The sequence below is a fragment of the Mycetomoellerius zeteki genome, unplaced genomic scaffold (genome assembly GCF_001594055.1).
Source record: "Mycetomoellerius zeteki isolate Tzet28-1 unplaced genomic scaffold, Tzet1.0 scaffold174, whole genome shotgun sequence".
Lineage (NCBI taxonomy): Eukaryota > Metazoa > Arthropoda > Insecta > Hymenoptera > Formicidae > Mycetomoellerius > Mycetomoellerius zeteki.
This window is the reverse complement of record NW_017256696.1, coordinates 1,215,644-1,242,735: the sequence shown is the minus strand read 5'-3', so window position 1 is coordinate 1,242,735 and position 27,092 is coordinate 1,215,644. Positions and strand designations below refer to the sequence as shown.

At 30.6% G+C, this 27,092-nt stretch overlaps 4 protein-coding genes across 9 annotated transcripts in view; 2 read left to right on the top strand and 2 right to left on the bottom strand.

The window, feature by feature from the left end:
- The window catches only part of PIG-S (phosphatidylinositol glycan anchor biosynthesis class S), a 29,642-nt gene extending 19,153 nt beyond the window's left edge, over positions 1-10,489 (top strand). Inside the window, exons 2-9 of the mRNA XM_018446096.1 lie at positions 3,721-3,951; positions 4,478-4,675; positions 5,474-5,692; positions 6,824-7,012; positions 7,069-7,207; positions 7,746-7,893; positions 8,873-9,219; positions 9,626-10,489. Coding sequence (XP_018301598.1) covers positions 3,721-3,951; positions 4,478-4,675; positions 5,474-5,692; positions 6,824-7,012; positions 7,069-7,207; positions 7,746-7,893; positions 8,873-9,219; positions 9,626-9,788 — 1,634 coding nt within the window. The 3' untranslated portion in view covers positions 9,789-10,489. The remainder of the gene's footprint in view (positions 1-3,720; positions 3,952-4,477; positions 4,676-5,473; positions 5,693-6,823; positions 7,013-7,068; positions 7,208-7,745; positions 7,894-8,872; positions 9,220-9,625) is intronic.
- A 2,164-nt stretch (positions 10,490-12,653) lies between these two features.
- LOC108721522 (uncharacterized) lies at positions 12,654-21,686 on the bottom strand. 5 transcript variants are annotated; one of them, XM_018446098.1, is made up of 16 exons: positions 21,610-21,686; positions 20,714-20,816; positions 20,439-20,575; positions 20,193-20,353; positions 19,968-19,973; positions 18,136-18,212; positions 17,924-18,033; positions 17,628-17,842; positions 17,367-17,475; positions 17,041-17,138; positions 16,182-16,245; positions 16,030-16,111; positions 15,714-15,941; positions 15,429-15,534; positions 14,724-14,952; positions 12,654-14,077 (listed from the first exon to the last, which is right to left on the bottom strand). In XM_018446098.1, exons 4-16 carry the CDS (start codon positions 20,333-20,335, stop codon positions 13,937-13,939), a joined length of 1,608 nt encoding a protein of 535 aa, XP_018301600.1. In that variant the 5' UTR covers positions 20,336-20,353; positions 20,439-20,575; positions 20,714-20,816; positions 21,610-21,686; the 3' UTR covers positions 12,654-13,936. The 5 variants fall into 5 exon arrangements, with proteins under 5 accessions (XP_018301600.1, XP_018301605.1, XP_018301603.1 ...); XM_018446101.1 differs by having other exon boundaries at positions 12,662-14,077; positions 15,804-15,941; XM_018446102.1 differs by lacking the exon at positions 19,968-19,973 and having other exon boundaries at positions 13,937-14,077; positions 15,804-15,941.
- The window catches only part of LOC108721516 (myotubularin-related protein 4), an 18,995-nt gene continuing 11,405 nt past the window's right edge, over positions 19,503-27,092 (top strand). Inside the window, exons 1-2 of one of the 2 annotated variants that reach the window (XM_018446089.1) lie at positions 19,503-19,515; positions 21,777-21,778. The gene's annotated coding sequence lies outside the window, so the exon portion shown is untranslated. Of the gene's footprint in view, positions 19,516-21,776; positions 21,779-21,899; positions 21,953-27,092 lie in introns of those variants that run through there. The other variant, XM_018446088.1, reaches the window with a different exon arrangement.
- Positions 25,131-26,903, bottom strand: LOC108721524 (protein OPI10 homolog). Its single transcript, XM_018446106.1, has 3 exons — positions 26,796-26,903; positions 25,668-25,797; positions 25,131-25,561 (listed from the first exon to the last, which is right to left on the bottom strand). The coding sequence occupies exons 1-3, from the start codon at positions 26,823-26,825 to the stop codon at positions 25,131-25,133; spliced, it is 591 nt and encodes a 196-aa protein (XP_018301608.1). The 5' UTR covers positions 26,826-26,903.

The window sequence follows — 27,092 nt, the reverse complement described above, 5'->3', positions numbered from 1 at the left end:
TCATCTCTTCTCCCCTTCTTTTTTCTCCCTCCCTCTTTCTTTCTCCCTCTTCTTCTTTCTCTTTCTCTCTGTTTTATTTAGTCTGCTTGCTCTCGAGAGAGATGAGATTGTTGCAATTTTTTTTCTAGATATTATGCCTGTTTGTTTTTCGAAAAATCTGGCCTATTAACGAATGGACAAAACTTTCAAGATATTTTCTTGGACATAGAAAAATTTACAATTTTTATTGACAACAATATGAAAATTTACCAAAACATCAAATATTTATTTTGTGTTTTATTTTATATACCATAAATACTTCGTCTAAGTTAATTAGCAAATCAGAAATTGCAAATTTTTCCAAAACAAATCCAAATGTATTTTTTTCGGATATTTGGCTAAAAATAACAAAAACTATACTTTTTAACATTAGAGATATTTTGAACTAACATTTTATAATATATTGAGTCTGCTATATTATGTATTTGATGTTGTGTTCGTCTTTGCATTTTGTAAAATTACGTCATAATATTAATAATCATAATTATAATATTTGTGATATAAAATTAAAAATGAACAATCTCTAATCCTTAAAGGAGTTCAGAAAATGTCGAATTCTCTTAGAAATTCCTTTTTGATTACCGAAATTAAGAAAATTTATCAGAATTCAAGAATTTTTTGTCGAAATTGTCTCTTAAAAAAATTTTTTTTAAATAAATAATAGAGAACAGTATTTTTAATATTATATTAAAGAGCTATAAATATTTTGTTTTATTTTAAATTTTATTTTAAACCTATTTTTGATATTCCATATTAGATTAAAACTAAAAACATTGAGTGAAAGATCTGAAAAAAGTTCTAAAGCTTTGGTATTTGGAAAATTAAATTCTTTATTGTGACAATGCAAGAAAAGTACATCTTCGAAAGTTATGTCCACATACTATTTATGCTTATTGAATATCTATGTCATATATTATACATATATAGTATACATATACATTAGTATAGTATACATATACATTATACATACAGTAAAAGAATTCTTTGTTTTTCTCAGATCTCAATTTGTAGTGCATGATGCGAAGTCTAAATTAATGAGTTAATTAGGCGTCCTTGTTCTCACGATTTTATGTTCATGTAGAAAGAATGAGAGACTGAGGCAGAGGGTGAGAGAAACGAGAGAGAGAGAGAGAGAGAGAGAGAGAGAGAGAGAGAGAGAGAGAAAGATGAGGGATATGATTTAAATAAATATATCGTAAATAAATATATATATTTTATAATATTTTATTAAATATATACTATTATTACTTATAAGTATATGAGAAGAGTAAAAAAAAATCTGAGACTAAAGAAATTCTATATCTGCTTATTGCACAAGAAATAAAACTTATAATTAAATAATATAACAATCGAATATAAGAATATAAAAATACCTAATATAATGTAACAATTGATATATCGATATATTAATACCTTCGGATCCTGTGTACATTGTATATATATCAAATTTGGAGACATCATTCGTTGAAATTATTAATTCCATCGACATCATCTGAGATCTGATAAATAATATATATATTGGAAAAATAGTCAAAATTTTACAAAAAAAATAATTATTTAGTATAAATTACTTATTAAAATGTGAATCGAATTAAAAAAATTTTTTAACATGGTTCCAATAAAATCAGGTCTGAAGAGGTTAATAAACGTAACAATATAAATCAATTACCAATTGTGTGTGCAAAGTATTTTATTTTATTTTTATGAATCAAAAGTATATACAATAGTTTATTTGTTTGTAAAAACAAAAATTTATTTGAGGATGTTTTGACTATATAATATCAGCTAAACATATCAATCAAAATAAGCTAATATTGCCAATATTCCTATTTGAAAAAATCCATGTTAACATTGAATGTTTCGAATCTCTCGAAATATATTATTGCTTCTTTTCTGAGATGCTGATTGTTCTCTCTATGTGCTTACTTACTTTGTTGTCATTGATAACTGTTTACATTGTTCACGAAGTAAGCGCATGGATTTTGATAAAAAAAGAAGGTTATAATACAGTAAAGAGAGTTATAGTATAGTGACGTAGTTTAATAATGTGCGCCTGTTTTGTACTAATATTCATAAATTTTTGATGATATTAGCCTGTGTGAATGTGCCTTGAAACCAACTACAAAAAACAAAACAAATAATTTGGTTCATAATGATTTTATGCAACAAAATGGCCATATTTTTCTGCAATTTTAGTCATTTTAAAATAACTTTTAACGCGTATGTAGATCTAAATAAACTTTTGCATATATATTTATTATTGTTTAATCAGTATATGCTTAAAATTTAATTTAAATCTTAATGTTACTTCCTCATTGCAAATAAGTATTGCACGATTTTACATAAGAATCAAAATTAACAAAATTAAACAACTTTTAAACTAATAAGAAAATTATGCTGAAATTTTACACAGATATAATAATGTGGAACAATCTATGAAATTTTTATATTTTTGGTAATGTTTTAAGATGTGACCCATCTGACCCATACATCTTTAAAAGATCAGTAATATTTGATAACATTAATTGTTATTACAATAATATAAACGCAAATGAATATTTTCGTACAGTTGGATGAGTACATTATATTTCGTACAGTTACATTTATATTTAGTAATCGTAGCTTATAATCGAGCAATGTGTGATTGGTTTGCTTATAAATTAACGGTTACTTTATTCTAACAAATATAATGCAATGTCACGCAAATGTTTCGACTTACAAAGTCTTTATCAGTTCACCTAATTAATCCCCTTAAGAGAAAATCTCTTGTTAAACAATCATTAAATCTTATCTAATAATCCTAACTATTTCTTTATAGATAACGCTATATTATCATACGTATAAAGTAGTTGCTTTTTAACGTCAATACATACTTTTCTGTGCATGAATTAATAAAGAGTAGTTAACTTTTCATCCAGTCAATATTGTTCGGAGTCCAATTTGTAAAAATTCCTTTGTCCTCGATTTCTCGATTGATGTCGAGAATCCAATACAAGTCCCATTTAAATCCAAAGTTAATTCAATGGTCATTTTATTAAAAAGGTAAAAAAAAGCACCAAGTGTAAGCATTGTATATGTACTCCTTAAAGAAAAAAATTACTTTCTATTCCAAACCTATTTTTCTATCAAAGTAATAATAATTTTTTTCAAAAAACTTTACAATTTTACCATTTATCTGGAGAACAAATTTGTCAAAATATGTGTTTTTGATATTTATGATAAATATTATTTCTATCAGATCATGTATATACAGAATGTCCCAAAATTCGCGACTCAAAATATATATAACAAGAAAGTTTATGAAAAATTAAATAAAAAATTTATTTCTAAATTTTTATTTCAAGCAATATCTTCTGAGATATAACGGTTTAAAGCCCGTATTTATAGTTTCTCAAATTTCATCTCAAAAATGTTTTGTGTGATATTCATGGTTAGATAGTAACTCTGCCAACTAATGAATTATGTTATGTTATGATTATCGTTTCAATTTTAATTTAATTTGATTACAGTCGATTTTTATTTTTTAACTTTTTTAACTTGTTACTTGCGCGAATTTTATAACCGACTCTTGCGTGCCCTTTCTATTATTTATATTCTTTATTATTGTTGTTTTTATATTTTAGCTTATTATATAATCGCATATTATATAATTTTAGAATATTTTGTTATCTTTTGTTACAGAAAAGTACAGAGTATACGCGAGCGTGTCATTCGCTGTATTACTCCTAGGGATCGGCGTGCCTCTCTGGTGGCACACTACAACAGTGCCCCGTGTTACACTTCCCTATACAGGAATTGATGAATTATCGAAACTGGATATCAGAATCACTACAAAGATTACTGTTGCAGCACTCTCACACAATCGCGCCGAGTCGCTCGCACGTGAGATCAGACGTACGTTCGAAAACGCTGGTAAGTGAAAACAAACCACGAAAGATTTAATAACAATTCATATTGTGCATATTGCCTGAAAAGATTCAAATGACTTTGATGAAATTTTATAATAAAATTACTTGTGTTCACCCACATTAATATTTAAAAAAAATTTTTTCAACAAAATTGTTAATTTTGAACTTTTATCCTTCGATGATTAATGCGTTCAAGTTGACACTCACAAACTAGCTTGTACGACGGCTCAAATGAAATTGACAAGTTTTTTCTATAAAATGGCGTTTCATTTATTTTGTTCGGCCTATTTGTTGCGAATAACCGTTTAATTTGGACACAATCCTAATGATTACCCTATATCTCACATTTTTTGAACGTAAGTTCAATTTGACATACATTTATTTTCGTATAAATTTTGTGACATTTTTCTCTATCTTTCTTTTATATATATCTCTCTCTCTCTCTCTCATTTTATTAATTTGTATAGGAATCATCGATATCGTTAAATTTTTATATTATTTTTTTGTTAGTTTCAATCCTTGATTTTCAGAAATATATCAGTTAAACGTAGAATATCAGATAGTTTCCAATAATCTTTTGGCGTCCGTTTTCACATACCACGAGCTCGAAAAGGTGGCTTCAACTTTCGATTTGGATGTGGGTGGTTTACTACTCCTCGAAGCGACAAATTTGAACGACGCTGTTTTGGTTGGTTCAAAGAGAACGCTATATTTCTCCACCGAAACTAGTAAGTTGATTAGTATTGAAGCAATTTGTTTGAATCAATTGCATCTACTGGATTTAAAATTGCAATATAATCGATGATTAGCTTATTCTTGGCTAAACGTATTTCGGGCGAAAAAAATTCGTCTAATATTTTTAAGAATCTTTCATATTTTATGTTTATGAAGATTTTTGAAAAAATTTCTTAAACTTTTTGAGCTTTTATATTATAAATTTTCTTCAAAAATTATAAAATGGGAAATCTTATAAATTTGAAACTATTTCAAAATTTACATATATGTATAAAGAATTCTAGAAAAAAATATAGACTCAGCACTACTGAAACATGTTCCAATTCGTATAAAAAATCTGAGAAATTTTATAAAATGTTATTTAATTATACAAAACTCCTAAAATTTTTTTTAAAATTTTGGAAAATTATATGAAAAATTCCAACAAGGAAATTGCAAAAACTGTAAAATACTAAATGAGATGAAAAAATATGGTGTTATCATATAAATGGCTATCCCTTATTATTTTGTAAACTAACAGAGATAGACTTAATAAATATGATTTCAAATTAAACGGCTGTAACTAAACTTTATTGTAAGTACAGTGTTCACTGAAAGAAATTAATACTTATGTTAGAGAATGTAGAGATAAGTATAATTTTTTACTATAATGCAAGTATTTCGATATAATAAAAGTTATAGCGTCCATTCTAACGAGTACGATGTATGATATAATAAAATTATTTTACAAAAATAAATCTAGAAAAATAAAATTTTCTTATAATGTTATATAAATACCAATGTGTTTTCAGGTATATCTACATTAATACAAGTATTGTCAGAATGGATTCTGCGTGATAAGTCATTGGCGCTGACAAAAAATGCGCTCGCGGAGCCTACCATGTATAGCTTAGATGAGGAGAATAGAAGACGATTTCCAGCCAGTCTAGCATATGATGTTCTAGTCACCTTGGTTAATCCTGATCCTGATAAGCTGAAAATTGTTTGGGACCTTAAGACTATAACTGAAGGTATATATATCATATATAACTATTTAATATTAAAGTGGTTTGAAAAATCGTAAGATTTAAGACAAATTTTTTTTCATAATTTTTTGAATACTCTGTAATGACTTTTTATTGACTATGTATTATATAGGGTGTAGTATTCAAAGTTTGGAAATGGTCGAATATTTCGGAAATAGAACATTTTTTAGAAAAATAAAAGTTGCAAGGTTTAAAAAGATTTTTTTTTTAGATTGCATCCGTTTGATCTTGGATGACATCGTCAAGGTCAAATCGATTTTTTTTAATGGAACCCCCTATTTTTTTATTCCAGAATCTAATAGCTGGTATGAAGAGCTTTTCAAAATACTATAATAAAGTCATTTTTTATTAAGTATTTTTCGAATTATAAAGCACAAAAGTTACAGTACCGCCAGCATTAACATTAATCAAGGTGTCCGATTGATGACTAAAATATCTTGAATATTGTTCATAGCCTTAATAATATTTATCAAGATAAAAGATATTGGAGGTTCTTCATCTTATTTTCATTTTTATGAAAATAATAATAATAAAAAAGAAAATAAGATGTCTTATTTTATTTTATTATTATTATTTATTCTTAATCCTTGCATTGCGGCTTAGGATGGCTTCCGGTTTACATTTGTTGTTAATTTAATATACTTTGTCCATATATCCATATCCTTTGTACATACATCATACCTCTGTCCATATCTCGCTCTGCTACATATCCATATAAAAGTATAAACCTTAAAACATCCATATCCATAACATAACATATATATAAATTATATCCCGCTATTCATAAAAAAACTAAACAAAACATACCGCACATATCTAACATTTCTTACATATCCAATACATATCTATAACTGCTTGTATAATAAGTCTTATTTAAAAAAAAATCGATTTAATCTTGTCTTTACCTTGGCGACAAGATCAAACGGATATGATCAGTAAATAGATCCTATAAACCTTACAACTTTTGTCCGAAACATTTTTCCCAAAAATGCTTTGTTTTTTAAGATATTCGACTGTTTCCAGACTTTTGATATACCGTATATATTATTACTAAATACGTCAGTTTTAATTGTTAACAAACATACAACTTACAGACTAAAATTTAATTTCTTGTAGATTACATGCAACCGTTTCTAGATGAGCTGTCCATCTTGAGTAACTTTTCAATCAAATCGCAGTGGCTGTATTTATTACCATTAGATATGAATCCCAGACGTGTACCCGACAGCAGCCCAAGCCGCAAGCATTTTGCCTTGCGCGAGAGTGTCCTGCCACAACTTGTAACACCGTTGGAAAAAAAATTAGGTTTGTAACGCATGTAAAAAGTATACGTGTCTAACATATCTGACTAAATTTTAAAGCATCGCAGGTTAGTCTCCATCCATGTATCAATTTAGTCATTTATATGGTACCATGTGACAATGCGCCTTTACATATCTACACCCGCAGCGGGCATAGATCGCGAACAGATAGCAACGTGGAAGCCTTTCTCTCTCCGAGGTATCTTTCATTTCCAATTTGTGATTTGCACATTTATTACTATTATAGATTTTCTTAAAGGGATACTAAGTCGTCTGTTTTACCAATTAAATACAATAATTTTCGTAGAATGATATAGGGGTATCAAATATATTACTTTTATGAATTTGGAAATTCTTTTCCAGAATTAAAGTATATGCATTAATATTAATCTGTAGCGAAGGAATTTATGCCGAGAAAAAAAATTTTTTTAGCTCGTGTGCATATGTACGTGCGTGCATGCGTGCGTGCGTGCGTGCGTGCGTGCGTGCGTGCGTGTATATGAATGTGCGTGGGTGTAAGTTCTATTAAATCGATAAAACAATAATCCTAACGGAATTCAGTCTTTAGAATCCTCTTAATCTTACTTTGAATGCGCATGAACATTAAAACTGCTTTGTTACACTGTGTATGTAATATATATATAATGTTTATCTTCTATAAAAATTAACTTTTTCGACAAATACATTATTTTGAAACTAATTTAGTTAAATTATTTAACATTATACAATTAATATAGATGGGGTGGCGTGATTTTTATTAATCCATCATCAGAGGTTTGTGAGAGCGCACGAGAGGATGAAGCCGTTACTGTTGTTCCCGAAGAAACTGTTATAGTAGGTACATTCTTGGCACAACTCAGACTACTGCTAGGCATTCCAGAAATGGTAACGATATTAAAAATTTTTTATATATTGACTTAATTTTAAATAGAATAATTTCTAATTTTTTTTCCAGTCTGTTTTAATTGTGTAAATTATTCAAATTTATATACCCAGATTAACTACAGAGATAGATTTTGAGCAGATTATTCTATCATTCAGATAATATCATAGATTTGTTTTCTGTAGCTAAACTAAGGTTTATTTTCTGTTTGCATTAGTTAAAAAAATATACACTAAAGCGTTTTCTATTCTTAAAATGGTGTCAGCGACGCTGTTTTTTGTTCCAGTGCAATAGAACCCAGTTCACTGTACTGGCTGCACTATGTCACGAGTCAATGCAAGCAGTACAAACAATAGTTCAGCCACAGAAAACAGATCTTGTACAAATAGCGAGAGTTTATGAGTAATAAAATAATATAAATGATAGTAAACCTATATACATACAAAAACATTTTGTATCATTATCTTTAATTAAGAATTTTCTTAAATTTGGTTCTTTAAACATTCTTTAAATATAATAAATAAAATTATTTGTACCTCAACTGCACTATAATACAGATTGAATAAGATATCAAAATTTTTATTTTATCTTTTTAAAATGAGATATCAGAATTTTTATTTTATCTTTTTAAAAAAATTGTTCTATACGCTATGTTCCTGATTACGAATATCACATTACTGCAATATTGCATGCGATTCGCTAAACGTAAACAAAACATTGATTGTTATCTTACTTCAGTGAGCGCTCGACTCGCACGCCAGCAGTGCTCCACGTGCGCTGAGAAATAGCATGAATGTACAGTGCCTGTTTATAGCTCAAAAACTATTAATTATTATAAACATATTTTGTAGTATTGGAATTATTTTTCAAAATAATGTTAGGAATTTGCCCTTAAACATCGTTACGATTTTTACGAGGCAAAATATTTTAATATACAAATTCATTGAAATGTAAACGACTTAAAAAATAATTAATTTTCAGAAATCTATTAACGGAGTGACGGCGGTGCCATTGGTGGGATTAAAATCACGTGATTGGGAAATTGATTCCTTATTGAGATATCGCACTGTTGAGCAGTTAACTTCGGCCAAATTAACTCTACAGTCACTGGCCCGATTACTCAAAGAAATTAGCAATATTGTAATCACGGATGTAGTAGGAAACAGAATCAAGACTGCTCTTGAGCTAGTGCATGAATCTGCTGAGCATCTGCGACGAGGCGATCTTAAACGTAGTTTCATCCTGAGCAAAGAAGCTTTTATTATCTCTGAGGCGGCTTTTTCCGACCCAACACTCTTGGCACTTCTTTACTTTCCAGAGGATCAAAAGTAAGTTAATTTTAAATTATTTTTAAAAAAGTGGAAATAATGAAAAAATGTTAGAGCGTTATCATTTCCTCACCACCTTGCGGTAGATAGCATGGTGCGTTTTTTTTTATAGTGGTTTCCCCAGTAGGCCTAATCCACTCTCATCTTTTAATGCAAGAACCACGAAATGGCGTCCTCTCTCTTGTATGCAAAATTCCTCCCTTCGAACAACATCGCGTGCTTGAAACGAAAAATTATTTTTTACTTGAGATAGTTGAAACGGTCCACGTCTATGTAACATAAAAAAAAGATAATATGTAATTCCTCTTTGTGAGTTTTCTTACATCCATATAAAATCAATAGAAAGCATTACGAAAATTTAGCATATATTTTTTAAAATTACATAAATAATTTTATGATATTACAGGTACGCCGTGTACATTCCCCTATTTCTGCCGGCTATGATACCAGTGTTATTATCTCTTAAGAATATACGAAGGTACTATTTCCCTGGAAAGGATAACACAGAAAAAAAGGTCGATCTTAGAGAAAGTAAAAATGACGAGGACAATAGACCAAAAGCTGAATAAATCACTTATTCAACCGATAATATATTACATGTAGACGCTCGTGCGATTGCCCGTTCGAAATCGTTTCGATCAAAAGGTAATGTATAACAATAAACGTATTTCGAGTATCTTTAATTCACTCCGATGGAATCACATAATCTTAACGATTATTAAATATGAACATAAGAATTTTTACTCACTGTTGCATATGACAGATAACATATTAATATCTGGTTCAAAAAAGATGCTGAAAGACAATGCTTGAGAAACGGTAATAGCTTTGTTTTATTCCGAAAAGAAAAATGTTTAACCCTCCGTGAACCAGATGGAAAATCAACATGGATCAAATGTGGGTATATCTCATATCCCATGCTATACTTCATTATAAATATACTATAATTTAATATGATTGGTAACAACGCACTCTCCAGTTGCACGAAATCGGCAACACATATAAGCGGTACTTTTTAAGAAGTTATAGAAATTCTTGCTGGGGTATGTCACATCCCACCTAGTTCACGGAGGGTTAATAAACGATATGTATACGAGTGTATGATATTCATACAAAAGAATATAATAATCGATTTTTTTCTGGAGCCTCCTTTCTTTTCTCATTTGTTTCTTCAAACCACTGTGGAAGAAAACAGGTGAGACAACACAAATAACGGCAATTCAGAATAATCAGCTAGTAAATCAAATTTTGGTCCTAAATAGTCACGCAATATTCAAATATAACATTGATTAGTAATAAAAAAACAAATATAAAATGTGAAAAAAGAATAGATATAAAATTTGTAAATATATAATATGAAATTACTTTTACAAAACTTCGTTAATTAATAAAATGTAAAGTAAATGTAAATGTAAATTAATAAAAAATGTAATAAACAATAAAATAATGACAAACAATTACATTAATAAGTCAATAAGTAGGGTACCCGAAAATATGAATCGGGTAATAATAAAAAAAAATCGGGTTCGACTTTTTTGTACTAAATAACATGACTTTAGTGTTCATCTGGATACACTATATTGCAAAAACTCATTATTGTACTTTATTTGAGCTGTTCCAAATTTACCGCCTGCGCTAAAAATGTTACAGTTTTTACATTACGTGTATTATAGATTTTCAGTACAGGCAGTCGATTTTGGATAGCCTTGCTTGCAGATTATAGAGTTCAAATTTCGTGCACTCAACCGTAGCGAGAAGTACCAAAAACACATGCACATATGATCAGAGCAGTGCTGGGATTTAGTTGCATATTTCGGCTGATTTTCAGCTTGGTTCTTGCCCCTTACTTCACCCGCGCGCAACCTAAATGCCGATCAGCAAAAAAAATCGTAGAGATCTCTGTCATCCCACGTTGTTCTCGTCTCGGAAAGCATTTTCAAACGAGCCCTCACTCGACCCCATACGCTATTTAAGATTTTCCGGTCCTCCTCTTTCTCCCCAGGCGTATTAAGGCGAATGTTTTCAAAAGTAAATGATAGATTTTATGATCCCATTGTGTCCCTGTAAATTTCAATCCTATATCTCGAACCATTCAGACCAGAACCATTATTTAGGTGACCCGGAACTTTTGGCGATCACTGTATAATTTAACACATATAAATAAAAAATTTTCATTTTTCCGCCCTAAAGAAAAAGTTACATTATTGATACTCTCAACTTTGGAAGTTCCGTCAGGAATTATCGTCAGTCTCTTTAGTATTCTGATATTTCTGATTATTTTTCGACAAGCAAAGCATCAACAAAATGGATGAGGATGAGCCTAATTTTATCAACATCGAAAATGAAGAGGCTAAACTCAATAATTACCTTACAAATTTTTAAAACTAACTTTCGGTGCTTTAAAGACTTTTCTTTTTTTTGTTTGCACTTGTTTGTCCATTGATACAAGTTAACAGCATAGCACCTTTTTACCATGATATTTACTTTTTATTTTTTTACTGAGTTTTTTTTCAACATGCGTTATTCTCACTTCGACAGTGTCGCAATTGTGAATGCCACACTTCCATCTCCACCACAACCGGAGGTCAGCGATAGAAGGGCCACGAATTTTGTTGTCGCTGCAGAGTCCAAAGCAAATTGCAGAGATTTTATTTCTTTCTATTACTCGTGAACTAACTCGAAGTTCGAGTTAGTTCTATTAAGAATCACCTATTTGCTACATATAAAAGCTGTGCAATCTGTACTTACGAAATAGTAGTCCACAGACTAATAGTTTGCACAAAGAAACAGCGTGTAGTTCTTAGAATTGGACTTAGACGTCTAAGGCCCAATTGTACCAAAGTTACTTTGACTTTAAGCGAGGTTTAAAACTCTTTCTGTCTCTGTCACACTTTTGGTTTGAAAACGAGACTTTTAGGGTTTTAAGTCTCGCTTAAAGTTAAAGTATAATGTTGGTGCAACCGGGCCTAATTAAAACATTATTGTTATACGAAAATTTGTGTATATGTACGTGAGCTATTGATGTAGTATGCAGTGATGTGTCAGTGACGCGTAAATTACCTGTGTGGAAGTCCTACTTACACTATGACTAATCGTCTTTAGAATCCCCTTAAGGATCATTTATACTGGTCGTAAATTGTTAATTTATGATGTAAGCTATAAGAAATTGACCAATCACAATCGAATATAACTGAAGTCGCTTAATCGTTATTCCAGTAAAAGATCATTTATACTGGAATAACGATTAAGCGACTTCATTCTCGTCATATTCGATTGTGATTGGTCAATTTCTTATAGCTTACATCATAAATTAACAATTTACGGCCAGTATAAATGATCCTTAAGGAGATCCTAAAGACGATTAATCTTTATATATATAAAAAAAAGACAATATAAAACAAACTATGAGCGAATCAGCCAATCACAGTAGAGAATGTAAAGTAGTTATTTACTGTGATTGGCCAATTCGCTTACTACTTACGTCTTTTGTGTTTCTAGCTTTAGTCAATCAGAGCTAAAAATTTTTGACTAATTCTTGATTAACTAATTCTTAAGGTACGTCTTATATATATATACAGTTACTGTTATGGAAAATGTATGCAGCAGCTCTAATATCTCGTTCTAGTTGGTTCTGTTTTTTTTTTCTTTTTACTCACTTATTCACTTGTACGTTGTACATTCATTTGGATAAGATAATAGTTTCTTATATTGAAATTTTCATTATCATTGATAGTTAAAATTTCATATTTGTGGGTTGAAATGTACCACGCATATTCATGATATTCCATGCATGCATATCGGTATCTACTCAGTTGAGATACGCATCACGCATTCAAATACAAGCAAATTTCACACATCCTCTCTCTCTCTCTCTCTCTCTCTCTCTCTCTCTCTCTCTCTCTCTCTCTCGCATCCTTTCTTTATCAGATTCCAAAAGTTAATAATTTGATTAGATCGTTAGAAATAATGAGTTTTATGTACATATATATCAAATCAATCCTCAACCACATTACCAAAAGGTTACAAAAAATTGCGAACGTTAAGTTACAATTTAAAAAATGAGAGAAAAATTGTCCATCTACCGTGAGAGATTGTTTTTTCTATTAATCTATGATAATTAAATAAGGATTTAACGTTATTCGATAAGAGAAGAGCATATAGTAAAATGGTTAGCTACTCGATTCATTAAATCAATATAAAATTAATTTTTTAAAATAAAATAAATAAAAGGATCGTATGTAACGTCAACAAAGTAAAAATAATTGCTTCACAAATGCCGTGTTCATGACAAATACTAGCAATAAATAGAATATCTTGACGTAAGTAAAGTCTTGATTGCACATGTTTTAATTCCGTCAAGAACTTAAAAATGATAAGTGTAATAATACTATGTAAACAAGCAACATTATTAATGAAAAGAGCATAAATAACACGCGGCTGTATATTGATGAGACATTAACGATAAAAAACATTATGAGAAAAAGCAATCTTATTAGCAAGAGCAACCAATAACGATAATGAATTGCTGTAACTAACACAATCGCTTCTTATAGATATAATAATGATAATACATTATCATCATTATATCTATGGTATACGTATTGATCTCAAATGGTAGCTGGACATGGTTAAGAATAAAAATAAATTAATTCTCAAACTGATGAGCTTATCTGTGTGAAAAAAATAGAAAAAAGAAAAACAGTAAAGAGCACTTAAGTCAACAAGGATTTTGAACTAATTGTATCGCATGTTGTAAAGCATCAGCGATATTCTGAAAAACAGGTACACCTTCACGCGTTGCGTAGTCCGACAGGTACATCCTCCCCCGGTTGTAATCTTTTCGGGCTTGTTCAGTCAACTAAAGGAATAAAAAGAAAATAATAATATCAACTATTATAATTATAAAAAAGAAAATTTTCCTATAAATGTTTATAAAAACAAATATGTATCATAGATTATAACTTTGCAATATTGTATAGAAGTTAATTTCATTATTAATTGCAAAATATATGATGCTTAAAGTTTAATTTATCAGAATCATTTAGTCCTAAGGTTCCTGAGTAGTCGCTGTGGCCGTATTAGCTATTCTTACTCTCCTCCTCCTCTCTCAACAGTTAGCAAATAGTCATAAAAGGCATGAGGTGTGTTTACTCAACGTGAGGTGCGTTTATTCAATGCGTACGCATAGCCTATTTTCACTTCCTTTTATGAGTATTTGTTAATTGTTAGGGAGGGGGGGGATAAGAATAGTTTCGGCCCATTTTTATAAGTGTTCTATAACGGTTATTTTATTTTATTTAAATTTTCTTTGTTTACAAATGATATGCAAGAAACTTTATCGTGTCATTTCTCGCTTATGACGTCACGATCTTTATATGATCGCGGCGACTATTCAGGAGACTTACATAATTTGATTGTCATTCTGTGTTGTGTGTATATGTGTATGTATATGTATGTATGCGTGTGTATTGGGAAAAGGGAGGGATGTAAAATATTAATCATACTTGTTCGTCAGATATAATAGAACCCTCAGGAAGAATTCGAACACAGAGGACGAGCTTAACGTGCAGTCCAATCAAATGAGCTGCCAATGCCATAATGGCGATACCGCGCGAATGCTGCGGCACTATCAATAGGATCAGTCGTGAGTTCTTTATCTTCTGCAATTCATGCGGCAATATTCTTACGTTGTATTCATTCAAGCTTGGTCGATATAGAGATAACCTCATTGATCTGGAAAATCGCAAATAAATGAAACCATACTTAATGTTCCGTGACTCCGTGTTCTCAGAGATTGAGATTGAAATTGAATTTGAACAATCAAAACAAAATTCATTAAATTTGATATTGTGTATCATGATCGGCACAGTATTCAAAGATCTCATGATCTTGCGTAGCTGTCAAAGCGTTCTTGCTGAATCAGCACGTGTTCTTGCAATTACAATTATTGCGGTTGTTCGTACAATCGGGTCGTGTTATTAATACACGTTTACGTTTTACAATATGTATATCGAGGTCTTGTTTCCATAATTATTATTATTTCTTAATTCTATTACGTTATTTATTCTCTTATGATTTATTTTGTTTAGTTGCTCGTGCGATTGCACTCGTGACAATTGATTCTGATCGGTTAAGTACAATCTCAACCTCTAGTTTGATACAGGCATAACTCGGTGAGAAATAATTATCACTAAGCTGCTAATACTCACTCTATCAACGGTATTGCAGAAGATTCTAACCAAAACAGATCTTTACTGACTACGCCAACATAAATGTCTCTCTTCTCGAACTCTTGTACGAAGGAGTTAGTCCAATCTGAAAAAGTTTAAATCTTGATAGTTTAAGATAAGTTTCATTTTTTTTTACCTAATTTTTACAAAACAGATGAAATCGAGTGCTCAATTTTAGGAAGTGAGAAAGTGGAATATTCAGGCGAGAAGTGTAGACAGTGAGTTCATTGAAGATCGTGGGAAATTGTTGAAAATCAGAAATACCTAGGAACCGATTAAAAGGATGTACGAAAACTCGGCGCAAGAAATTTGAGGTCTTCCTACATAATATATTCCATACTGAAGGTATCTCACTTTCGCAAGAGATGCCATTACTCTTCATCCGCATCCATGACGATTCACTGGCTAAAACGCAGAACTGTTCGAAATTTATTCGCAATTCGGTTGGGTCATCTTTTGCCGGAAATCCGTCTATTAATGTCCTATAGATTTCTGCACAGGAAATATCGTACTTTAATATTTTTTACTATTAAAACACGAATCTATTAAACGCCATAAAAATATAATACGCAAGCATTACCGGACTTCTTATTTACTGTGTTGAGCAGATCCAAGAGAGACAAATTGTTACACATTGTGCTTGACTGTAACATCATCCAAGCCTGGAATAAAAAGATCATGTTAAGTTTGATGATTTTTTTTAAGATACTTCATATGGTAAAACGTACATACTTCCCCCAATTTTACTGTGCCACTATCATTAACGTCCATAGATTTGAAAATTTCCCGCAATTTTCTGTCATGTAAACAAAATTTCTTTGTAAATTATTTGTAAATACTGTTTTTTTCTTTATTTATATGCATGCTAAGAAACATTTTGAAAGATTCTTGGAGGTAAGGACCAAAACAAACAATTTTTAATTACATTCTTGTATTTTCCCTCTTTAATACTCAAATATGCTGCGTTATTTATCGAATGCATCTAATTGTGATGTAAACTCATTTAGTGACTAAACATGAGAACAAGCGCTATAGAAATACATCAATTTGTCAATATATAAATTGTTGATGACTGCCATATCAAATCATTATTGTAATTGTTTCGAATCATTTAAATATGAACAATTCGAAAAAAATATAATTCTTGATCTTACTAAATATTTTTTTATTTATTAAACTATTATGAAAAAAAACCGACATTGTTTATTGATCTATTTATATTTACGATTTTAATTCCTTAATTTTTAGACATCACTTTCATGTCAATGTTAATTACACATCGCCAGGTTATTATATGATATTTCCGGACATAGGTTGCTGAGTGATAATTGCTTGTTTTAATTTTATCTTATTGTTCATAAAGATGTTTTCAAATTACCTTATATATATATTTATATAATGTATATGTTACGAGTCATAGTATAGTTTAGATTTTGGTAGGTAGGAATGGATGTGCGATGGAATGGTTTAAGATTTTCTATTAAACCAAATCTCTTTCTTGGCTAAAGTTGAAGTGAAATAAATATCTATCTATTTATATATATATATATATATATATATAATGTAAATAGGCAACTACATAGAAACTTACACTACATCCGTTCCATTTTGAGTAAGCGAGATTCTTATAGGTTTGATGCCATCCTCGGTGTTCACGCAATCCTGCACATTGATCTCTTCACGTAACATCTATACATAGTATATATATACATATTAATCATTCAGGTCCGGTTTTTCATTGTCTGGTTAACTTGTGGTTAGACTTAATCTGATATTTTATTCAATGGGCTTTATCTATGATGATATCATGAATGAAGCCCATTGGGTGAAATATCAGGTTAAGTTTAATCACAAGTTAACCAGGGAATGAAAAACCGGGCTTCATTCTGATACATTTGTTCGTCAATTAATCATTACCTTGGACGTACAATGAAGGGCAACTGATACACTCTCGAATATTGGTACCCTTTGCCTTTCCATTAGGTACTGAAGCACTAACAACCCGTTCATCAAGTCATAATATTCCCTGTAGAATAAAATAAGACTGATAAGAAAAAAATTATAACAATTAAATAATAAATCTAAATTAAGAGATTTAAATTTATTTCTGTGTGTGTTTGTGGAATCTGTATAATTTCATATTATATGATTAATAAACCTTAAATCATATGAACGTACTGTGTAGAAACAGTCTCTCCGAGTATAGCTTGTCCTTGACGATATGGATAAATGACAAGAACTAAGGACTCGCTACGTGTAGCTGCCAGTTGAGCTGCTTCAATGATGCCCGCGCTATTGCGCGTCTGATTATCAATGACAAACAGTAAGACTCGTGCCGTCTGTTTTGCCTCATATTCTTGGGCTATTAATTCTGGCCTCCACTGTGACACTTGCTGTGATACATAATTTAATTACAATATCTCGTACGCATGCAATTATGAAAAAAAAATGGCTAAACTATTTAAACTATTTACAGGATTATAGTAAGTAATGCCAAGATTCTGAAGAGTCGGTATCGCTATATCTGACCTCCAGGTAGTTGGATTACAAGACCCGCCCAAAAATACCTCATACGCCATCCTCTCTAAGAAATTAATCAATAAATAAGTAAATAGTTAAGACATTGTCTCATCGATACAATTGAATAGTGCCCATAATACAATAAGCAGATTGTTTGTTGACTTACTTGAACCAATTTTGTGTTTAGTACCTTTTCCATCACCGTGTAATGAACAAGAGGCGTTCATAGGAACAACTGTTGTTCTAAAACAGAATAAGAATAATATGTATATGTAGTGTAATCTTTTTATTTTTTTTAATTCATATACTGATCTAGTATTATCACACTCAACATGGTGACTATTATTTGCATAGGACTTTATAAAGTGATTTTTCTATTTATTCGACCGTGCATATAAATCTGCATACATAGACTGATTCATCAAATTCTATGATTAGGAGTAAACTTTTTCAGTTTCACAATCTTCACTGTTTTGATTATAACTATTATAAATACATTTTACAATTTTTACTATGCACGAAAAATATAAATTATGGCGTGTACGTACCTAATTTTCTGTGCTTATTAAAATGAAGAAATTTTCAAAAAATTTATCAAAACTCAGAAAATTTTTATAAAAATAATTTCTTTAAACATTCTATTTTTATTATAATAATCACCAAAACTATAATAAATTTATTATTAAATTTTTTAATAAGTTTTTTATTTAGATTTGAATGTTTCGTTTTCTTTTAAAAAATTTTTTTCAATATTTATGGGGAGAAATGATAAAACTATTATAGTAATCTCTCATAAAACTATTATAGCAAAATTATCCATCTTTACTTTTCTTTTTTTCATTATTATGTTAACATATTTATTCAAATCATTTTTTAAATACATTTTATAATATGATTGGTTATATTTTTACGGTCCAATAAGATTCTTATTGTTTATGTTATGTCACCTGGAAAAAAGACATTATTTCCATACATATACTGATTATTGCAAAGAATATTACTAAGGCCTCGGTGGTCTAAAGGTTTGAGACGTTTGCATGGAATGCTAGAGATCTGAGTTTGACTCCAGGCCGAGGTAATATTTTTCACAAAAATAAATTTACGTACAGATTTCCAGCATATTAAAATCTCTTTAATAGATGCTTATTGAGCATCAAAATTTAATTGTGATATTATTTCAGTTTAGCTGCGTTTTTAAGTAGAACTAACGAAAAAATTAATTCGGCGAGTAGTTCAAATGACTACAAATATGGTCTATATAATGTATATGCATGTATGTATATATATAGTATATACAAATTCATATCGAATTATTGAAGATTTAGCTTTGACCGTTATAGGCCTTTAGTAACGCTAATTATGGTTGAAGTTAAATGTTGGAATAATATTTAAAAATAAATTTATTTTCGGAATTATAAATTACTTTCGGACTTGTAATTAAACTGAAATAATAATCTTCTCAAATTAAATTAGATATTAAGATGCTAATAACAAGAAAAATTGACCATCTAATTTGGGAAAATTATTATTTCAGTTTGTGTTAAAAGTCCAAAAGTAATGGATTTTGTCTGTTTAACATGAACGAAAATGTACGGAAAGTAAAGAAATTTTTCTCTCCTCAATTTGAGTAAACATCTTATAAACGGTTATTATGTTTCAGTAAATGTTAAAAATGTCGTTGATGAAATTCATTATTCAAAACTATGTAGTATTGGACAATTTTTAATGTAGGATGCTACTAAAAAGGACAATTATATCGGATCATGAAATTACATCAGTTTATATAGCAGAGAAGAAACATTATCAATGATATCAGCGATTCAAGCGAAATTTCATCAGAGTGTGGTAATATGATATACGAGATAATAGCATGGATTAATCGTTTTGTAACTAAACGTACTTCCAGATATCAAATAATTTTGTAATGACAGACATTGCATTTCGTTTCATCATTGTTTTTAAATATCCTCACTATAATCATAATTAAATGGTCAATACCTTTGCCTGAAACATAGAATTTTCCCCGTTTATCTAATAATCGGACAAAGATACGCATGTATATAGAAAAAAATGATTTGTTCTATAAATAATAATTTAGTTTGTGAGAGGAATGGAAGCCGTTATTATATAAAAGAATTATTTTTGATCATCTTCAAAAATACTGACAACTACCTAAAAGCAAGTCAGACCTGTCAACATATTGTGAAGTTTTTTTTATATTACCCTTGCTCGCACAGATGTGCCAGTTCTGCGGCAAATATGTAGAATTCTTCTAACATTATATAGGCATCAGTATATTCAGGACAATTCTCAGCATCGTACTGCAGCTTGTTGTATAGCTGCAAGCAGTTTAGAAGCAACAGCATCACGTATATTTTTTGTATCTACAACAGTAAGCAATTCTCTTTTCTTTGTTTTGGTATCGTTAGTTGAGGAAATATTAAGTAAGAATAAATTTACTATACTTACATTGGAGATACTGGTGATTGTTAAGTTTATGCTTGATCAATACCTGATAAATATTCCTCATTATTTAAAACTGATTTAAATGCCTACTTTTGGAAATATGAACGTATGTTCTTTTCAATTGGAACTTTTAAGCTTTTCTATAAAAAAAAAAAAGAAATATTATGATTCTACAATTAAAATAAACCTATTTTATTAAACAGAAAGTAAACTTTATATAATAATATATAACATAGGTTATAAATCGCTTTAATTTTAAATGTAACAACTGTATTAACCTTGATGACATTTTCGTCAGATATGCCAGTATATTAAATGCTTTCCACCAAGAATAAAGCTTTATATCCTAGTTTCTTCTAATTAAAAATGTTTCAAGTTCACCTGAATAAAACACAAGAGAGCTTTTAACATATCTACATGTTTATTTTTCAGACGTTAGCACAAGTATATAGTTATAATTTTTTAATTACAAGAGGAAATAGGGAAAAAGAGAATAATATTTATATATGTTGATGTTCTCATTGTCGAATCATTAAAATGTCCCGGGGTCTGTTTTTAACTAGTATACACTTTTGGAACTTAAAGATAGGTATATGTTTAATATTTGATGAAAGCGAGAAAAAGAGTTCAGTCTGATGCAGGAATAAAAAAACAGACCTACTCACTAATATTCCCAAGAAATATTGTCATGTAATCACATTTCCCGTTCCTAATTACAATAACAGATGACTCATTGATCCATACAAATAATTTGCATCATGTTAAAAAAAAAATAACAATCTCTTAACGCATCATAAATTTTGTTAGTCACAAAAAAAAGTTAAACGTCTCTGTCAGCAGTGCCACTGTTTTAAGACTTTCGAAAACGCAACTGACGGATACTAATGTATACACACAACCACCTCGCGTCACCTCTCTGTCGTTGCTTTACGTTAAAGGCAATCACATATCACACAGAATCGTCGGTCGATTTAAAAAATTACTTATTATTTTTCTAAAGAAATCTCGATACAAGAATTATTTTAGATTATTAATCTAAATAAAGATGGCGCACTCCACAAATCTTTTTTTTATCATTTATCCTCCGTTCTACCTATCCACATTCCGGAAGGGATCGCACGGCAAACAGCAGCAAATATCGAAAGAAACAAGTATCTTTGATGATGTTACGTACCCATACACAAAGAGCACGATCACGAATTTTTGAGTGCAAGACGAAGCGCACCATTCGTTTACACTCTCGCTGTCATTCACTCTTTCTACATTTATCTCTGTCTGAACACGTTGATAAACAATGCGTATCCACGCGCGCGCGCGCGCGCGCGGGAGAAAAATCAACAGCGGTGGCGACGCAAAGAGCCTCGCCGCGCACTCCCGCTATTGCTCATACTTATTTATACACTGTTATATTTAAAATGAAAGAGAGGCGCGCACTAAGTAACTGGCGCTAGAGACGTAGACGGTGGATGGAGAAGCACAGCGCCGTACGGATAGTCAATCACATTTTCACCGGGATGGTACGTTGAAGTTATTATCATTTTAGTCTCGTCCACCGAATGTTAAGCGAAGGATCAAACGGGTACACCCCCGGGTGAAGTCACAGTCGATGACGACGTGCGTCATGTGCGATACGACGCGAGCGAATGACGGAAGTCGTTCGATCTCACTCGTAAATATTAATATAACAGTCTTCGCGACATAGAGCGGCTATTCCGACACGTCGAGCGTTTCCAAATGTATGAATAATTTTATCTTCGCGAAGACACCGAGTGCTTTTTATTTCGAATAACAGAACAACCGTCTTTTTACCGTTTTACACGCAAGAGACACACTGGTGACTGGAGCGAGCGTGCGAGTCAGCAATGACGAGTCGAGCGACATTTATCGCTTGTTGTCTTTCGCGACGAGATTGTCTGTCCGCCTGCATGCGTGCGTACAAACGTATGTACGTACGTACGTACGTACGTGCATGCATGCACTCGTCCCCGCGACTCTGCGCGACTCCACGCGACTCTTCGAGCAGACTCGAGAATGACGTAAACCTCCAACAATGAAGCGTGATGTCACACATGAAGTTCGCACAGACTCTCCACCAAACCGTTGCACCTCCACTCCGCACGCTCGCGCACGCGCGCGCCTTCGGGGACCTTGAATCTTGCAGTAATGTGGTAGACTCCAGTAGACTCGTATTGTAACGACATGCTTGTTGACACAGGGAGCTTTCTATCGAGATTTTTAGGCGACAAACATCGACACGGCGTCGGACACGGTGCTTTCCAACGATGACGCGCCACGGCACGATTAGACACAGCAAAAGTGGATGCTTTCCCTAAAAAAGGTTTTAGTCGACACACAATCAACACGGTGGCGAACATAGACCTTCATACACTTAGGAGCAATTAAGCTTAACGTTGCTCATTTTTTTTTATTGCAAAAGTTTGCGAATAGTCTGGGAAAGTTTAGGAAAACGATCTCATAATTTAAGAAATAATAATTTATTATCAATGAAAATTGAGCGTATAGTTAGCAGAAGTATTTAACATTTCTCATTTTTTTTTGTTGCAAAGTTTAGGAAAATTGTCTCATAATTTGGGAAATAATTGTAATTATTAAATAAATTCAATAATTAAAAATCAGTTTCATTATTGTGCAGTAACATTTTCTACTTTATCGATTGTGCACTCACACTTTATTTTGACTATAAACTCTATAGCCTATAAACTCTGTTACATTACTTTAGAGTAATCTTACTCCACCATATATCATGCAAAAGGTACAGTTCTTTTTTTATTTCAAATAATTATGAAAAAATAATTGTTTATATTTAAATTACATGTGCATATTGCGTATCGTAAAAAATCAATCTAAGCGAGAAAATTATAGGAAGAAAATTAAAACTTGAGACACTATAATTTCATTTTAGTTTCTCAACTCCTTCTGCAGAACAAGGATATATTTGAGCGACAAATCAGAGACCAAACAGGTAAAAGAGTTCACTGAGCGCTCAGAAAACGGTCATAGTACTGAATGCACCCATTGATTGTATACAATACACGATGATATAAAATTTCTCTGACACACTTTTTTACAGGAATTGGAAAGAAAATTAATAGAAATGGTTACGTAGGAAAATCTATCCGATATTTTCTGAAGTGTACAAAAAACGTAAATTTTGACATATGTAATTAAAATATTTCGAAAGAAATTGAATTAGCACCGATAAATATTAATGTAAATAAATCATTGCGTTACAGTAATATGATTCATATTACCGATCTTTAAATTTTGACAGTATTTTGGCTTTTTTCTATTACAGAAAGCTTTTTTGGAATATGAAATTAAGTGGTTTAGCAACAAGAAAATTGTTCGTTTTTTTCTGATATTTAACGTGCTATAATCGATATGTAATTTTTGGAGAAAATTGTTGATTCGTAAAGATTAGCATACAATACCGAATAGTTTAATATACTTTAACTTATTAGAAAACTTGCTTCGCATTCTGGATTTTGGTTTTATATGTTTATGTAATCGGAAAAGGTTCACTTGCACATTGTAGCAATTGCCCACTGCCAATCATAGCGACTTCTACATAGGGAGTTTTTTAATTTTTTTTTCTAGCGTTGTGATTGGTTTGTGCGCAATTGGCTCGTGTGCAATTAATATACACCTGTCCACTTTTATTAGAGTGTTAAATGGCCGAGATGTTTTATATTCACCCATTTGAAAAAAATGTCAACATATTCTTTTAGCAAAACCTTATTTAAGAAACTGATAAAAACCGATATGAAAGTTTAATCACTTTTTATCGTAATAATGAATTACGAAAATTAACAAAAGAATATCGCTACGATTCTTGTCGATTCCTTTCACAAATATCCCATTTATTATATGGTTCTGTATCATAAGGATCATGGCACAAAAAACTTAAAGCAGTAAAACGTAAGCAGTAAGGAAATCAACATGTTGGATTGGCTACTACTTACATTTTAGCGCTTAAGTTTTTTTGTGTCATGGCCCTAATAGTTAAAATTTTTATTTGAAGAAAAACATATTTTAGAATCTAAAATATCATTTCATGAAAAGTTCTTGAAAATATGAACAATTAGATGTATTCCAATACAGCAAAATTAACACAAAAATTTGGTATTTGATGTCACATAAATAACGACACAATAAATATATCTACATTGCATTAAAGTTGCTTGCGATATATTTAAATTCAATATATCTCAAATGTATTTTGAAATAAAAATTTGTATTTTACGATATTTATTTATCGCAATAAATTGTAAGTTTTAAGTTACTATTAGCATTATTATTAAAATTCATAATCAATTTAATTTGTGGGACTATTATTTCAGTCTATGATTGAATTGCAAATTCGACAATACTCGGTGCATAGTTAAAAAATATATATGAAACATTATTAGGCACTAAGATCTAGCTTCGATCACTTATAGGCTTTTTTTCTAATTGTTTGAAAATTGTTGTATATAAATCCTAGTATCATTATTTATTAGCGAAAATATAAAAGCAATGAATTCATATTGACAATTCAATAGGTAAATGATAATTTATGATAATTTTGAAATAGTATTTAAACTTGTAAAATTGTATATATATATATATACACAATATATTTATATATTAATAGAACAAAATAAAAAATTTCAAACTATACGATTACAATTACAATCATGATTTCCAAAAGTACGGATTCTGCTGTAACCGCCTCTCAAAAGTTTCATACCAGTTCCGTAATGTAGACAGAGGTACAAAGTTCTCAGTAGGATTTGGTGTCATTTGAGCTTGTGTCACTGTAAAACTAGTCACATAATTCACAAAACTCGTCAACATCTTTTGTACGAATTCCATGGAAGAATTAGTTGTAGTTGCGGCAACGGTAGCTATCTGCTGCTCAATCACTGTCAATGGTTCAACTGACACACCAATCTGTGCAAAGTGTGAGATCTTACCAACTCCAAAAATTCCTAAATTGCTATTCACAAATTCATGATTTTTCTTCAAATTCGATATCTTGAAGATGGCCGAAGGCTTAGAATTGGAAATATATCCAAGAAATTGCCAATTAGGTGGCGCATTTGGATCTGGCCAACTAAAGTATACTGTAAACAATGATTTTTCAATGATCAATTTTAACATAGGACATCTCTACAGTTTGTATGCAAAACTTTTTTATCGCTTTGTATCAAAACTAATTCTCTGTCTTACCTGCACCTCCCATACCATCTGGGAAAGGGATAGTACCAGTCAGGAACACCACTATATGGTTTACATTGTCAGCATCAGGTATAGTAATCACGAACTGATTCTCACCAACTTGCTGAAAGTCGGTTTGGACCTAAAAAATAAAAATCATGTTTATATAAAATTATATATAGAGAAGGTGAATGTTAATGGTTGTCAAAAATTTTGCCAGGAAGGTTCTACTAGTTTATAATTTTCTGATTAGCAAGAAAAAAAACCATTATAATATCAAGGATTCTCATGGAGATGAAAAGGTTTCATATTGAACAATCTTGTCATATGCATGCATCATAAATTGTTGTTTAAAATTCCTTTTTATGAAAATAACGAAAATTCGATCATTATTTCATTTTACATTGATGAATACAATTGTTTAAGAGATTAATTGTTTTTATATTTGTGATTTTGATATACTTTAATGTACTTAATTACAGTAGCAAAAATATTCAGCTTGGCTCGTTAGCCCCCTATTTTTCTTTATACTTGAATTTTGTTCATATATGAACCTAATTAATATTTATTATTTCAAATTTTAAAATTTATTCTCTGTATTTCCTTTATATTAATCTTATTAATATAAATTGATAAAGAATTAAACAAATCTCAATTAAATTTAACTAATGTTTGTAACAGAACAGTTTTATATATATATATATATGTCATTTTATCTATATATATTATTGAAATAAATATATAATATTAATCTAGCATTATTAAGATAAAGATATTTACAGCAAGATTAGTAAAAGTAGAGTTAAATTTCAGTTCACACGTAAAAACTTAAATTCATACTTGAGTCATAACTTATAAATTTTTAGAATATTTAATTCTTGGAACCAAAAATTACACAAATAAAATTGATTCAAAATTATTACTAATAAAACTGATTCACACACACAAAATCATTACAAAATCTTACATTACAAAAACAGTCATTGAAAATAATGTACTTATAGTATTTAGAGTTTATTGTAATACCTTGCCAGCTTAATAAGATAGAAACTTTTAAAATAAAGAATATATTTCACAATTGATTAAATAAATTTTATACTATTACTACGAGAGATAATAAATACAAAATTCGATACTTACGAGTCGTCCAGTCACTATTATCCCAAGCATTTTTACAGATGCATCTAGATCATTCTATCTCATTTATCAGAGCCACCAGAATGTACTAAAGAACTAGCCTACAAGTACAATTACTTATATATCATTCTATTATGGCTCCTGCACACAGAAAGCGACACGCTTACCGCGCGACGGAAATTGGCGCGATAGCCAATCAACGTCTCGCTTGCTCGGAAGTAATGGTTCCTGCACACTGGACTCGGAAACGCTTGCCGCGCGGCAAAATGTGACGCGGTAGCCAATGAGCTTACAGCTCCT